Source organism: Microcebus murinus, chromosome 19 (assembly GCF_040939455.1).
Source record: "Microcebus murinus isolate Inina chromosome 19, M.murinus_Inina_mat1.0, whole genome shotgun sequence".
NCBI lineage: Eukaryota > Metazoa > Chordata > Mammalia > Primates > Cheirogaleidae > Microcebus > Microcebus murinus.
Window position 1 is genome coordinate 3704280 of NC_134122.1, and position 16373 is coordinate 3720652.

Below are 16373 nucleotides of genomic sequence, written 5' to 3' on the forward strand. Positions count from 1 at the left end.
TTAGAATTTCAGACTCAGGGCTGGGCGCAGTGGCTCACGCCGCAATCCTAGCATTCTGGGAGGCCAAGGCGGGAGGACTACTTGAGCTCAGGAGTTCGAGACCAGCCTGAGCAAGAGTGAGACCCCCAACTCAACTAAAAATAGAAAATTGAGCTGGGCGTTATTCGCGCACCTGTAGTCCCACCTATTTGGGAGGAGGCTGAGACAGGAGGATCCCTAAAGCCCAGGAGTTTGAAGTTGGTGTGAGCTCTGAAGATGCCACGGCACAGTAGCCTGGGTGACAGAGTGAGACTCTGACTCAAAAAGCAATAAAAAAGAAAAGAAAAGAAAGAATTTCAGAATCAGTGCTTTATATCCTCTGATGTCCCTGCCAGTAAACCCTATTCCTAAAGGAGCCCATACCCTTTTTACCCAAACCTAAAATAGGGCTGAGGCTGTTCCTGGTGGCAGGAGGTGAGAATTTCTGAGTGTATGTCTGTGTTTCATTTGTTTTTTGTTTTTGTGCTATTGGAACTCTCACCAGCTAACCAGGTGCTTATTCTAGATCCCCCAGACTTTGGCCACGATGGCTAAGGTATATCCATGGCATGGGGCACAAGCCACTTCTTGCCCTCTGGGTGACAAGGACAGCAGGGGTGGAGGAGGAAGGTGACAGAAGTTGCTGAGAGTGTTTGTGTCCCTTGACACGTAGTTAAGAGCTTGGGTTCTGATGTTAGGTGATTCAGGCCAGCTCTGCTGTTATTAGCTGTTGAGCCTTAGTCAAATTACTTTACCTCTCTGAGCCTCAGTTTCCTCATGTGTAAATTAGAGATAACAGGAGCACTACTTACAGGGTTTTGATTTTTTGTTTTTTCTTTTTTTGGAGACAGGGTCTCTGTTGCTGGGCTAGAGTGCAGTGGCATCATTATAGCTCACTGCAACCTCAAACTCTTGGGCTCAAGTGATCCTCCTGCCTCAGCCTCCCAAGGAGCTAGGACTACAGGCGTGCATCACCACACCTGGCTAAGTCTTTTTCCTTATCTTTTGTAGAAACAGGCTCTCACTATTGCTCAGCCTGGTCTTGGACTCCTGGCCTCAAGTGTGCTCCCACCTCGGCTCCCAGAGTGCTAAGATTACAGGGGTGAGCCACTGCGCCTGGCCTGGGTTTTTATATAACTAAATGAGATCACATGGGTAAGGCTCTGGCACAGTACCTGGTACCTGTCAGAAGTTCCGGCAGAGGTAGCTCTCGTAGTGTGACTCACCCGCGCGCACACTGAGATTCGCCATCTGCTTACCAAGGACATAATTCAAAACTCTTGCTCTCCTTGTCTTAGGAGTCCCAGGAGTGATGGGAGTTTCTGGTTTCTGTTGCATTAGGGGAGTCCTTTTTGTTGTTTAAGCCTTTATGTAAGAGAAGGGGATGCAAAGATAGGGCACAACTGACTTCATGGCCCTGTGGCGGTAGGGTGCTCCTGAGCAGAGTTGTGTAGGGCCTGGCTCCTCCTCTGTGGAGTCCTGGAGCTCGGCTGCAGCCCTAGCCACTGTGGCGATTGCCCAGGTCTTGTTCAGCACGTCCTTGCTCAGGGCGCTGTTCTTTCTCTGAGAACACATGTGAGCTCTGAGAGCATGTCAGGCCTGAGGAACAGGCCATGGTCCCAGGTCCTGGGAACACACCAAGTAGGCTCTCATTGTGCTATGCCCCATGCCCATCCTTTCTTAGGGACCTGTTACCCCAAGCTTTGGGCCTGTCACTAAGGAAGGCAGTTTTACTTGGACTGAGACTTGGGGACCACCATTCTTTTTTTTTTCTTTTTTTTTTTTTACACAGCTAATTGGACTGAAGGGACCACCATTCTTTACTCTGTATGTGGTGTATGTCTCTGAGCACATTAAAAACGTGGCCTACATTTAAAGTGTTCAGTTTAGATCTGTATTCTAAATTATAACAAAGGTTGACCCTTCTTGCCTAGTGGTTGGCAAAACTTTAAAATACACATTTGTGCAGCAAAGTTCCCCTAGGTAGTCTCAGCCTTGGCCTTCAAGAAACAACAGAACAGCTTCCCTTGACCTGGAGCGTGTGGGGCTAGGTGCTCCAGATGGAAGAGCTTGCTCGGGAACGTAGACTCCTGCTGATGCTGAGACAGACAAGCAGTGTACATGAGAGAGGATTCTGCGTGCAGTGAGTCCTTTTCGGGTGTCCTGGAGACATGTGCACACACACAGCACACAGTCTGGTCAGTTGGTCTTTTTTTTTTTTTTGAGACAGAGTCTCGCTTTGTTGCCCAGGCTAGAGTGAGTGCCATGGCGTCAGCCTAGCTCACAGCAACCTCAAACTCCTGGGCTCAAGGGATCCTCCTGCCTCAGCCTCCCAAGTAGCTGGGACTACAGGCATTCGCCACCATGCCCGGCTAATTTTTTGTATATATTAGTTGGCCAATTAATTTCTTTCTATTTATAGTAGAGACGGGGTCTCGCTCTTGCTCAGGCTGGTTTCGAACTCCTGGCCTCGAGCAATCCGCCCGCCTCGGCCTCCCAGAGTGCTAGGATTACAGGCGTGAGCCACCACGCCCGGCCTGGTCAGTTGGTCTTAAACAAACAAAAAAGAAATAGGATCTTCTCTTGGTGGACATGATTTATCTCCCTACACCCTTTAGCCTGGTGGTGAGGAGCCTGGACTCAGCCTCCACCTACTTGTTGGCTCTGTGACCTTGGATTAACCACCTAACCTCTGTGCCTGCCTTGTTTTTTTTGTTTTATCTGTGAAGTTTGCTTGTAAGGTTACCCTGAGGATTGTGTAGCTAATGTGTGTAAACTGTGGCCTGGCCTGGGAAGCATCAGGCTCTTGGCTGTGTTTTGTTACTCTTGTTCAGACAGAGACAGCTGGTCACCGTCTGTCTCTCTTTCTTGTTTCCCTGCTTTTGGGCCCAGGACTCAAAGAGCAGCCAGGACACCCTTGGGCTCTGGGTGGCCTGCTCTCCTCTGGCCAACATGGGAGTGGCCCTTCTTCCTGGGGTGGCGCTGGGTTGCTCCTCCAGTGCCAGGCCCTTGGACGGCCCAAGGGGGTAGGCGGGGACCTAGGGTGTGACACATGGAGGTGTGTGCCCTTGACCCCAGTTCTTTTTGCTGTTTGTGCCCAGGTGGCGGCACCACGGATAGCTCCGCAGGAAGCAAGGCTAGGCGTGAGGCTGGGGAGGACAAGGAGGGATTCCTTTCCAAACTTAAGAAAATGTTTACCTCCTGATCTCCCAGCCGAGGTAGGAAAGCCCCTCTCTGGACCGATCCCTGTTTTCTCTCACTGTTACCAGTATTGCGCCCCCCGTCCCGAGGAGCCAGAAGAGGTGCCAGTGTAAAGCATGGCAAACCTGGCTCTACTCGGAGCTAGACCTCTAGGGGGAGAACACTGTGGCAGCCGGCCAGCAGACAGGGCTGACCGGGCTGCAGTGGCCGGCTTTCTGCTGTGCCCTCTTCCTGGAGAGGTTGTCTGGGGGCTGCTTCACAGCCCTCCTCACACCTGCTCCGAGGAGCTCTGCGTCCTGCAGTGGTGGGACCGGCTTGCCCACAGTCACAGGAGTGAATGGTAGCAGAGCCAGGCCTAGAACTCAGATCTCCTCAACTCCTGCCTGCTTTGTAGCTGCCTGTCTTGCCTGGGCAGCGCAGGGCGGGGGAGTCTGGGGGCGCTGCCGGGAGTCGTGATTGCCCACGATGGGGTCTTGGGACTCACTTTCAATTCCGCTCGTCCCCGGAGGCTAGGGCTCTTCATTCTCTGGGCACAGCTACTTCCCAGGGATTGATAGAAGCCCTCCGGCTGGGATGGGTTCTGTTGGGATGTCAAGTAAAGTGTGACCATTTGTCTCCTTGTCTCAGGAAAACGATCCACTGGAAACTAGGCCAGGAAGCAGCGGTCCCTCCTCGTGGCCAGGGCGCCTGGGAGACAGGAGGATCCAGAACAGCAGCCCTGAGCTCCTGCCTGCAGAGCCTTCTGGACTGTCTTGCAACAGCAGAATCACGTGACAACACATCTCTCCCCGGAAAGCTCACATGGACAGCCCCTGGTCAGTAAGCTGCAGCACTCTGAGGGCTGCTAGAGGTTTCCTGTCCACGGGTAGGTGACTCAGCATCCTCTGGCTCTGGCAGAGTAAGACAGCTGGACTCTTACAGTGCTAAAAGTCTAATTTGGAATCGAATGTGATGGAGATCTTAGTCAAAGAATTAAAGGCCATGCTTACAGCTTAAAAATGAAGCCTTAAGCTGCACCGACTCATGAAGTGATTACTTTCCTCTCAGCAAACCTGCAGAGGTTCCAGGATGGGTCCTTGCTGACAGATGGTCTTCACCGGGAACCTGGGGCCCCCAGGCCCCACCAGCGCCATCCTCCCCTGACAGGTTCTGCCGAGGCGTCAGTCGCTCTGCTTGGAGTTTGTTTTTAATTCCCAAAGGTACCAGGCAGCTGCACAGTGGGTGCTTGGGGCCTGGGGGGCACATACGAAGGCCCTGAGGGTCCCTGGAGGTTCCACTCCTGACCTCAGGGGTGGTGGCTGATCCTCGTCAGGACGGTCGTCCTCCCTCCTGCCCCATCCAGGATGGTGCCTGTCCCCTACTGTTGAGTTCTGTTGTTCTAAGCCAGGCGTGGTGGGGTTCCTACTCTTCTGCTGAGCCACAGCCGCCGCGGCCACTGTGCCGGGCAGACCCCTGCTGCCTCAGGCGGGTACTCGGAGCCCTGCCACCGTGGCCAGCCGGGGCTTGGTTCTCACATACACTGCTGACGCCTATTTTCCAAAGGGTGTTTAGGTTATTCAGTGCTAATCATTGTCTTTTCCTGTGTAAGTGTTTGTTCAGAAAAGGAACGCACAGTCTAAGCGGTGGAAGGTTCCCCCCGTTCAGCCAGAGCGAGACACCCATTGCCCCAGCCCCTCTGGTAGCACGTTGCGGTTTCCCTGTGTTTCAGGATCCTTGAGCTATCGTAAGACAGGTCAATGAAGAACACTTCTCGAGAGTTTCCTTTCTGTTTTCCTTTATAATTCACTAAAATAAAGCATCTATTAGTGTCTGATTTAAGAATGTAAAATGATTCTGTATTAATGTAAATAAGATAATCTACTGCAAAAAGATATTTAAAATCTAAATTGTGGTCATTTCTTCCTTGAAAGAATTCAGACAACTTTCTGCAGGTGACTTAGCCGGGGTTTACTGGAGGGTCAGCTGGCCTCATCCACGTAGTCACGTCCACCCACACACACACTGACAGGTCTGGGTCACTGATGGTGCCGACTCCCACTGCCCAGTGCCCAGAGTGGCTATGAGACAACATTCACATTTCTAGGGTTCGGGTGTGACCTTTTCTTTGGGAGCCTGTGAGAAAGGAGCACGGCAGCCTCACCAGGTCTGCCATTGCTGTCTCCCTACTAGATTGTTTCCCCCCTCCCGTTTCAGAGTCTTTCATCTTTATACATCAAATTTTTACTTATTATGGTTTAACTAGTCTGGGCTCTCAGCAGAGCTCCAATGCCTGGCACAGCTGGAGGGGGCCCTGGCAGCTCCAGCTCAACCCACCCTGCATTCCGGGCTGAGCGAGGTGAGCTGTGAGGGTGTTCTCTGGGTCAGGGTGGGCAGAGACTGGGGAAAGAGCTGATGGAAAGAGGCTCAGCAGTGACTCTGCCCATCTCAGATACTTCCCAGTATTTTGATCAACAAAACATTTGTTACCCGCCTGCTGTGGACACTCAGTATGGGCCAGGCACTGTTCTAGGTCCTGGGGACACAGCGCTGGGAAGGTGGACTGTGTCTCTTGTCCAGATTTAGTCCTGGAGAGGTCAGCCAGAGTCCCGTTCATGTCCTGCCTTCTGAAAGCAGAGGTCTGGAGAAAGACTTTGGAAGATAAAGGCGGGTTTCCTTGCTAGAGAGACACTATTATTGCTGTGCTGAACCCCTCAGGGAGTCAGAAGGTACACATTTGTTACCAGCCGCTGAGTTGGAGCTGGGCTGCAAGATGATTTTTTTTTTTTTTTTTTGAGACAGGATCTCACACTGTCACCCAGGCTGGGAATATAGGGCCTGATCACAGCTCACTGCAGCCTCAAACTCCCAGGCTCACGCCATCCTCCCACCTTGGCCTCCTAAAGTGCTAGAATTACAGGTGTGAGCTACCACACCTGGCCAAGATGATGTATCTAGAAATACAAAATAAGGCTGGGTGGTACTGACCCTGGGGCACAGGGCCAGGAACCACAAGGAGTGACAACAGGCTGGGTGTTTCCCACCCTCAGGCCTGGGGGACTCGAGCATCACCTAGGGATGGACACAGATGACCTCTCCTATCCTCTTCCTGACCTATCTCAGAAGCCCACACTTGGAGTCTATCCCTCCTACCCTGCCTGGGAGGCTCCTTCCCACCATGGGGACTTCAGCCTGCTCGTCCTACTTGGAAGCTGTCTATCTTTTGTGCATTTGTATCTGGCTCTCCCACTAAGTAAGCTCAAGGCAGGGAGCATCACTTTTTTGTGAATATTGTATATAGCAGTGGTCTCCAACCTTTTTGGCACCAAGGACTGTTTTCATGGAAGACAATTTTTCCACAGACAGGCAGGTGGGGGTGTATGGTTTTGGGATGATTCAAGCGCATTACATTTATTGTGCACTTTATTTCTATTACATTGTAACATAAAATGAAATAATTATACAACTCACCATAGGCTGGGGACCCCTGGATTGGATCCACCATGCTGGGAAGTTGTCAAAGAGATGCTTTAATCAATCAGTGGATGGACTGAATTTTTGTGGCTGAGGGTCCTGAGGCCCAGGGTGGGCTAGTCAGACAGCTGTGACAGTGCTTGTACAAGCGCCTACATGTGTTAAAATTCATAGAGCTGCCATGTATCCTTGGGGAATGACACATTCTCTCTGGGCCCTGTCCCTTTTCTCCACAATGAGCAAGGCGGACTGTTTCTGCCATGGTTTCACGTCCCGGCCTTTGCCTCGGGCAGCATCGCCTTTGCTCAACAGACTCTAGTGACTGTGCCCTGTGGTCCCCAGCTCCATCACACTCCTTTGCTTGTTCTTTCTTCCAGCCTGTTCTGAAGGTTGCCCACATCCTGGGCTGCTCCCTGGCGCCACCCCCAGTCCCACCCCAGGACAAGAGGGTGAGGAGGGAGATGGAGGTGGGCCTGTGTCTTCCCCGTCCCCTCCAGAGTCTGTCCGCAGCTGAAAGAACAGATAGCAGGTGGCCTCCTGAGCACTGAGCTCTCGGAGGTGAAGGGTGTGTGCGGGGACGTCAGAGGCACTGCCCCTGGTGGCTGGGCCTCCTCTCCATCCTACATTCCAAGTACAGCCGGAATAGGTCAGAATGCTCCATTTCACTAATTTGCCTAAACATAAGTTTAGGTCACTCATCTCGTCACCAACTGAGCCCTGCAGCCCTGGCCACTTGCTGACGCTTGTGGGAACTGTTATGCTGTTGGTGCCCTGCCTGCCACCCTGACCCAAGTCCCAGACACAGAGTCCTGTTCTTTTGGAAACCATCTGTGAGAACAATGGCTTTATTTAAAACACTTTTTTTTTGGTAATACGAGAAAGGATGACCTTGCCTCCCATCCCACACTCGGGGCTGTGAGGTGGGCAGGTCACAGCTGGGCGAAGTCCCCTTTATGCTGCTCCAGCCACTGGTCCAGCGTCTGGGCCTTGGGGTTGAGTCTCAGGGTCAACTCAATGTTGCGGTCGGGTTTCAGGGCGTAGAAACGGAACATGTTGGCCAGGTCCTGGGCTCCGGGGAAGCCAAGCTTCTCGTAGTCCTCAGGCGTGGCCTGGAAGCAGAGGCAGCCGGTCATGTTCCATGTCCTCCAGCGCCCCGGGGAGGAGGGGGGGAGGCTGGGTGAGTCGGGGTCTCCCAGCCTGCTACACCCAGAGCCACCGGTGGTATCTCGGCTGCAACCTGAGTTTCTCACCACGAGGCTGTTCGAAAACTTTCTACTAAAGCTGAAAGTTCAGACACCCACTGTTCTCATGAACTACTTGACATTCAAGGTCGGTTTAAAGACTGTTCTTTCAAGATCATGAGATGAAAACTTCTCAGTACCTTCCAAATTGAGGCTCTGCTTGCATCATTTTGCTCAAAAACCGAAGCTTTCCCTACTGAACTGAATCTTAACTCCTCAGATTCTTGAATTTTCCATTACCCGCATCAGGCCTTTTATAAAAATGCTAATACATGCTCATTTAGTGCATGATTTTGAGGTGCTAGCATTGTGTTAAGAAAGGTTTTATACTGCTTAGTTTGTTTAATCCTCACAACCTAAAGAGGAGGATACCAATAATACACCCATTTTACAAATAAGGAAACTAAGGCAGAGAGGGGTCAGGGAGTGTGTCCAGGCCCACATGCCGGTGGGCCTAGAGGGCTGATGCCGGGGTCTGAGTCCAGGAGTGTGACCACCGCACCCCTCCCTGCAACCCCTCCCTGTACTGCTCTGCTTGGGTGTAGGTGGGCTCTGTGGCTGTCTTTTAATGACTTGGTGTTTCCCAGATTTTAATGAGTAGGTCTTAATGGGAATGACAGACATTAGAAACAAGGCACCCAGGGTTAGGGACACGAAGCCTAAGAGTCAGCAGGGAGAGTGAGATAGCGGGTCTCCCACCCACCCAGCCAGGCCACATGGGGCTGGGGCTGCGCTCACCTTTCCAGCCTCCCTCCCTGACCTTCCCTCCACACCACACCCCTTAGAGGAGCCAGCAGGTCCTGCCTTCCTACCCTTTCTTGCCTTGGCTCTTACCATCCCCTCCTCCTGGAAATCTTTCTCTCTACTTGGTCTAAACACCTGAACCAGGTCGGGCGCGGTGGCTCATGCCTGTAATCCTAGCACTCTGGGAGGCCAAGGCGGGCGGATTGCTCAAGGTCAGGAGTTCAAAACCAGCTTGAGCAAGAGCGAGACCCCGTTTCTACTATAAATAGAAAGAAATTAATTGGCCAACTAATATATGTAGAAAAAATTAGCCGGGCATGGTGGCGCATGCCTGTAGCCGCAGCTACTCGGGAGGCTGAGGCAGCAGGATCGCTTGAGCCCAGGAGTTTGAGGTTGCTGTGAGCTAGGCTGATGCCACAGCACTCACTGTAGCCTGGGCAACAAAGCGAGACTCTGTCTCAAAAACAAACAAACAAACAAAATAAACACCTGAACCAGAAATTTCACTCTGACCACCCTTAGCACAGCATAAATGTTAACAATTAACAAATGAACTTAAGAGTTACCTTGCCCAGCGGGGTGGGGCAGCCCTAAATACTCTTTCCCTATAGCTCCATAAAGCCCCACCAGGAGTTAGAAGGACCTGACCAAGGCTGCCTGAGTCCTGGGGGAGGGAGGAGCCCACCTTGGCATCATGCACAGCCTTGCCAGTGTGCTTGGTGAGTAGGGCGGCGTACTCCTCGGCCGTGTGCCTGCAGGTGCTGAGCCCGATGTTCTGGCCAACATATTCCTCTGGCGTCTTCAGCAGGCTGAGCACCACAGGGCCCAGGTCGGCCACAGCTATGCCGTCCATGGGAACATCACCCATGGGCAAGCCTGTGGGGTGAGGAGAGATAAGCTGCCTTGTGCCCCAGGGGCAGAACTCGCCTCCAAAGGGTCAGAGCCGGTTTCCTGCCTGTCAGCCTTGGTGTCTGTGGTGGTGCAGAGGCAGCAGGGGAGTCAGGAGGGAATCTGGGCACTGCCCCCGGTGGGCCACTCAGGGTCTCTGAGCCGGGCCAGCTGCATTCCCGGAACGTGGACGGGAACCTGGACCTGCCCCCTCGCCCAGGGCTGAGTCGACAGACAAAGGAAAAGAAAGGCCTGGTGCACACAGTCCTGCGGATCTGGAGGTAGCAGCCCTGCAGTGCTCCATCGCATCCTGATTTCCTGGAAGCTGGAATATCCACCTATGGGTGGAGACTCCAAATATCAACTCAATCAGCAGGAATCCAGGTTAACCAAATGCTTGGGCCAGCCCAGAGCAGCACATCCACAAGGGGCTCACTAAATATGAATAGATGAATGAATGAATGACTCCTTCCAGGTTCTGGTTTAGTAGGTGAGGAGGCAGGCGTGGCCCCAGGAGTGCTTGGGTCCTGCCATCCTCACCTAGAGGAAGGTGCTGCATCAGATCACCCAGAGAGCTCAAGGGAATGAAGTATCAGCACGAGGCTCTGCTCACTGGGAGGGCAGGACTCCCCCAGGCTCCCTGCCAGTGCTGACGTGCTCTTGTGCCCCGTGAACTGGTGTTCATGCAGAGGGTGAGGCCTGGCCAGCTGGAGGCACCGGCCCCTCCCACTCTGGCCTCGTTCTCATCCACTGCAGGACACAAGTTGGGTAAGGAAGGAACCTTCCAAGCCCAGGCCAGGGCATCCAGCCCATTTATAGATTTGCCAGCGGGCACCGAGAAGAGCTTTCCTATTTTGTGAAATGTACAACTGAACCACATCACCCAAATCCTCTTCTCCTCATCTATAAAACCTAACAACTGTGCTCCTCTCTGTGAAGCTTTCCAATGGACAGAACATCACACTGCACTATCCTGAGAATTCTCATGGCCCCTGCGACTGTCGCTGTTATGCCCATTTCACAGAATAGAAAGCCAAGGCCCAGGGAGGTTACAGGACTTGCTCAGTCCCAGGCCGAAGGTGATGGAGCCAAGGCCCGTGCCCAGTACCATGTGATGATGAGCCCGCTTTCTGCTACAACTACAGCATCACAAGGTGAGAACCCCGCCTCACTGTGCAAGAGGAAGGGCACTCACTCAGCAGATAGCTCTTTCCATCTGGGGCTTTCTTGGGCAGGAAGTAGGAGAGGAGGTTCTCGAAATAGTAGGGCAACCTTACGCTGGTCATGGGGACGCCAATGTCCCGGAAATATTCCTCCACCTGCCCTTTGCCATCAAAGTGGCCCGCTGCCAGTCTCCCTGCCGTCAGCTTCTTGATGTTCTCCAGGCCACTGTAGACCACGTAGCGCAGGCCCAGGCGCTTGGCCAGATCGGCCAGCAGCTTTCCCTGGTGGGCAGAAAAGGAGAGCATGGGGCTAAGAGGAAGGAGGTGTGTCCCTAGTCACTGCCTGAGGCTGAGAGCCAGACCCCACTCACCCCTAAGGAAGCCCAGTCTTCTGGAATGATGCTCACACAGAGGACCACACCTGCTCACATGGAACTGGAAGCCTTCTACCACCCAGACTCTTAAGAGTTACTTCTCCACAACTCTTGGGTCATGCTAGACTACAGCCCACCATGTGCAACATGGGAGGGTGGGCAGGTCTGCTGCGGTGGAGGCCCATATGATGGTGCACATGTCCCATCTCTGCTGCTCTGAGCGCATCCTGCCCAGGGAGTTTGTCCGTCTTCCTTACAGAGCCCTGGGAGTCAGAGGCGCCACAGCTCAGCAGTTAAACACACAGGCTAGGCCAGGCGCAGTGGCTCACGCCTGTAATCCTAGCACTCTGGGAGGCCGAGGTGGGCGGATTGCTCGAGGTCAGGAGTTTGAAACCAGCCTGAGCAAGAGTGAAACCCCGTCTCTACTATAAATAGAAATTAATTGGCTAACTAATATATAGAGAAAAAATTAGCCGGGCATGGTGGCGCATACCTGTAGTCCCAGCTACTCGGGAGGCTGAGGCAGGAGGATTGCTTGAGCCCAGGAGTGTGAGGTTGCTGTGAGCTAGGCTGACGCCATGGCACTCACTCTAGCCTGGGCAACAAAGTGAGACTCTGTCTCAAAAAAACCCACAAAAACCAAAACACACAGGCTACTTAGGTTTCAAGGAGTCTCTGCAACATACTAGCTGTGTGACCCAGGACAAATGATTAAATCATCATGGCCAGTCACGGTGGCTCCTGCCTGTAATCCTAGCACTCTGAGAGGCCAAAGCTGGAGGATCGTTTGAGCCCAGGAGTTCCAGACCAGCCTGAGCAAGAGCAAGACCCCGTCTCTACTAAAAATAGAAAAATTAGCCGGGCATGGTGGCGCACATCTGTAGTCCCAGCTACTTGGGAGGCTGAGGCAGGAGGATCGCTTGAGCCCTGGAATTTGAGGTTGCTGTGAGCTAGGCTGACGCCAGGGTACTCTAGCCTGGGTAACAGAGCACTCTGTCTCAAAAAACAAACAAACAAAACGTTGGTTTTACAGAAAGTGTAAAAAGTCACTGGATGATGTAAAGTAGAAGAGTGATTGCCCGGGGTGGGGTGGGGGGACAGGGAGTGATTGCTAATGAATACACAGTTTCTTCTGAGATGAAAATGTTTTAGAATTAGAGAGAGGTGGTGGTTGTACAACTTTGTGAATATGCTAAAAACTACTAAATTGTATACTTTAAAATGGTGAATGACTAATATCTCAAAAAGAAAAAGAGAAGTCATTAGATAAGGACGCAGCAGTTTCCACCCTCATCACAGCCTAGGACGCAAATGGGAAGAGAGGCCTGCAGTGGTCAGCCCTGTCTGGTGCCTGCTACGATGTCCTGCTCTAGCCCTGGCCTCCCACACCCTCCCGCCTGCCCTTACCTGCTTGACCTCCTGCTCCTGGCTGCAATTTTCCCAGTAGTTGGTCACAATGAAGGTGGCATGAGCCCCAGTCAGGGCCAGCTCCATGCTGGCCTGGTCATCCTGGTCTCCCTGCACTACTTCTGCACCTTGCAGCCTCAGCTCCTTCGCTGCCTTCTGCCCAGGGTCCCGGGTCACCACTCGAACCCTAAATGTCCCATCTTCCAGGAGCGTGCGGGCCACTGAGCCACCCTGGGCACCTGTGAAGAGTCAGAAAGACACCCTTGGTCAAACCTGCTGCAGTCCCCCAGAAGGGAAAAGCCCTCCAGGGTGTGGAAGGAGCCCCAGGTATCTATCTGCGTGTGTGTGAAGAGATGTAGCTACATGGGTGCTCATTACTGTACAGCAAAGGACTAGAAATGTCCAGAATAGGCAAATCCATGGATAGCAAAAGTAGACGGGTGCTTTCCAGGGGTTGGCTGGGAGGACAAGAATGAGGAGTAAATGTTAATGGGTAAGGGGTTTCTTTTTGGGGTAAAGTGTTCTCAAACTGATTGTGGTGGTGGCAGCACAACTCCGCAAATATACCAGAAACCAATATTAGCAAGGTGCCTGGAATTTACCAAAAAGAAAGAAATCAATAACCTGCACACTTTAAGTGGGTGGATCACATGGTATGTGAATTATACCTCAATAAAGCTGTTATATATTAAATATATGCAAAGAAAAAATAGGTGGGGCAAAATAATATGCTACCATCTGAAAAAACATCTATGTATATATACATAGATGCTCTGGTAGAATACAAGAAACTTGGTAACAGTGATGGACGGGGTGGCAGGGCAAGTGGGAAGGAGATTTACTTCTGGTACCATGGTTCAAGTACTCCTATTCCAAGAAGTTAAAGTAATTAATTTTTTAAGAATTCAACATCCAGCCAAGCGCGGTGGCTCTAGCCTGTAACCCCAGCACTGTGGGAGGCTGAGGCAGGAGGGTCGCCTGAGCCCAGGAGTTGGAGGTCGCAGTGAGCTAGGCTGACGCCACCGCACTCAGCCGGGGCCGCACAGCGAAACTCTGTCTCTAAAACAAACAACCCCCCCCCCAAAAAACAAAAAAACTCAAAATCGACCCGCGCCGGTTGCTGCGGCCAGGCCCGCCCGGGTGGGGTCCGAGCGCCCGCAGCCCGCCCCCCGGACGCCGCGGGGCTCCGCGTACCTGTGGCTCCGAACACCACCACCAGCTTCTTGTCCGCCATGCGCGGGGCGGGGGCGGCCGGCCGCGACCTCGGGGTGCCGCGGGCCCCGAACCTGCCCGGTGCGACGCTCTCCCCTCCGCCGCTCGGCGGGACCACCCGGCCAGGCCCCGCCCCGCGGGCACAGCGCCCCCTGCCGGCCGGCCGCGGCGCAGCACCCGACTCCGCCCCGCCCGCCGCCCCTCCCCGCGCGGGCACAGCGCCCCCTGCCGGCCGGCCGCGGCGCAGCACCCGACTCCGCCCCGCCCCGCCGCCCCTCCCCGCGCGGCCGATGGTTCCTGCCGCCCCGCCCCCACCCCGACCCGCTTCCGGTGCGGGGTCGCCGCGGGCGCAGCGGAGCGAACGGGTGCGGAGCGGCCCTGAGCCGGCCGCGCGGACTCGGGGAACTCTGGGTCCGTCCGCGGGGGGCGACAACGGGGAGCAAGGGAAAAGGGACCTCTTTATCTTCCACGGACGTCTGAGTTGGGTGTCGCCTACAGATGACTAAATCTGGGTCGCTCAGCCTTCGCCTCTGAGCCCGGGTCTGCTGGAGTTCTCTACCCGACTCACTTTTGTGTGTGTGTGTGAGACAGAGTCTCCCTTTGTTGCCCAGGCTAGAGTGAGTGCCATGGCCTCAGCCTGGCTCAAGCGATCCTCCTGCCTCAGCCTCCCCAGTAGCTGGGACTACAGGCATGCGCCACCATGCCCAGCTAATTTTTTCTATATATTTTTAGTTGGCCAATTAATTTCTTTCTAGAATGGTTTTTAACAGAAATGTGAGATTTCTTTGTGTTCAGCTAAAACTCAGATATGCACCCCTCTCAGCCCTCTACTGCAGACTTCACTGCCAACAGGGTGGGAGCGGTCACTTTCTCATTCATTCATCCCAAAATGTACTGGTCTTGACCCCCACCCCACCCCCAGGAACGTCAAGACAGCAACAGCAGAGCATTAACCAAGCATGGTCCCTTCTGAGCATGGGCCCCTGCGCAACTGCATTGGGTCTCATGCCCTTGGAGCTGGGCCTAGTACCCAGGTTCAATTGAGTGTAGCCTCCCAGGGTCAGTGTTAACGCCAGTGCCTTTGGCCTCTTGAACTTGCAGCTTGGAAATCAGCAAAGGCAATGCGTTGCAAGGAATGGCATCTCTCTCCTTATGTTTCCAGCCAGTCATGCTGGGGCCTGGGAGATGTTGTGAAGTGAGCTGAGCTTTTGGCAGCCTGAAGCCAAAGGTCTTGTCTCCTTGAAGCCCAGCCCAGCCCACAACCCTGTACCTGCCTGAGGCCTGAGAGCAGAGATTTGGCTACTGTCTGGTGCACTTATCAGTGACTCAGCTCTTTCTGTGGGAAAGTGATAAAGTATTTGCTATAAAGGACCTGACAGTTTACCCAGCCCAGGGACATACACTAATGATGCTAACCTTTACTGGGCTGTCCTATGTTCTGCACAGGGTAAGCCCCACGTTATCTCACAGCTACCCCTCCTCCAATCAGCACCAGTCAGTTTAATTCAATTTTTTGTGTGGGGGGGTGATGGAGGGGGAGTGTATTTTTCCTTCCTTCCTTCTTCCCTCCCTCCTTGCTTCCTTCCCTTTTTTTTTTTTTTTTTTCTTGAGACAGACAGCGTCTTGCCCTGGCTCTGTTACCAGGACTGGAGTGCCTGATGAATCATACCTTACAAACCATAAAATCTCATTAAATGGGTTTCTTATTAATCGAGCATAATGTGACTTACTTTCCAACCTGATTTTGGTATAGTATCATATGACAGATAGAAGACTTCTTGGCCTGGCATGGTGGCTCGCGTCTTATAATTCTAGCACTGTGGGAGGCCAAGATGGAAGGATCCTTTGAGCTCAAGAGTTCAAGACCAGCCTGAGCAAGAGGGAACCCTGTCTCCACTAAAAATAGAAAAAATTAGCTGGGCATGGTGGTGCATACCTGTCTGTAGTCCCAGCTACTTGAGAGGCTGAAGCAGGAAGATCACTTGAGCCCAAGAGTTTGAAGTTGCTGTAAGCTATGGTGAGGCCATTGCACTCTAGCCTGGGCAACAGAGCTAGAGACTCGTCTCAGCAACAACAACAGCAACAAAAGAAGACCTCCTTATCTTAACTCAAGCATTCCTTTCTTCTGACTCATCTTTAGACAAAACTTAACTCTTTCAACCAATTGCCAAATAAAGAATCCCTAAAACCCACCTATGACTTGTAAGCCCCTACTTTGAGATGCCCCGCCTTTTGGGGCTGAACTGATGTATACCATTCATGCATTGATTTATGATTTTACCTGTAATTCCTGTCTCAGTGAATGTATAAAACCAAATGGTAACCTGGTTGGCTCAGGCACACTCTCTCACTAACTCTTGGGATTGCGAAGCTCCAGATCACAATCAGTCATATTGGCTCAGAATAAACCTCTTTAAATATTTTGGCAGAACTTGTTTTTTCTGTGGACACCTCTTTGCCCGATAACTCTCACCAACACTGCCAACACACCTTTGCCATCACTGGCTATTACCAATCATGTAATCTGTCGTTAGTCAGATTAAGGAACAATGTAGTTAAGGAACAATGGGAAGCAGGTGTGTCTGGAACCGAAAGGGCAGGTGGGACCCCAGCAGGAGATGAGCCTGAAGAGTGGGGGGCGGAGAGGACTAGCAGAGTAAGCCCAGGATGGATGA

The 16373-nt window shown here is 52.7% G+C and overlaps 2 protein-coding genes across 3 annotated transcripts in view; one reads left to right on the forward strand and one right to left on the reverse strand.

The window, feature by feature from the left end:
* DNAJA3 (DnaJ heat shock protein family (Hsp40) member A3) overlaps positions 1-5032 on the forward strand; it is a 31814-nt gene extending 26782 nt beyond the window's left edge. The window contains exons 11-12 of one of the 2 annotated variants that reach the window (XM_012743770.2): positions 3120-3236; positions 3847-5032. In XM_012743770.2, the coding sequence (XP_012599224.2) occupies positions 3120-3223 (104 nt within the window). In that variant the 3' untranslated portion in view covers positions 3224-3236; positions 3847-5032. The remainder of the gene's footprint in view (positions 1-3119; positions 3237-3846) is intronic. The other variant, XM_012743771.2, reaches the window with a different exon arrangement.
* Positions 5033-7498: 2466 nt separating this feature from the next.
* NMRAL1 (NmrA like redox sensor 1) lies at positions 7499-13859 on the reverse strand. Its single transcript, XM_012743772.2, has 5 exons — positions 13681-13859; positions 12487-12725; positions 10738-10987; positions 9340-9530; positions 7499-7778 (listed from the first exon to the last, which is right to left on the reverse strand). The coding sequence occupies exons 1-5, from the start codon at positions 13718-13720 to the stop codon at positions 7599-7601; spliced, it is 900 nt and encodes a 299-aa protein (XP_012599226.1). The 5' UTR covers positions 13721-13859; the 3' UTR covers positions 7499-7598.
* Positions 13860-16373: the final 2514 nt, after the last annotated feature.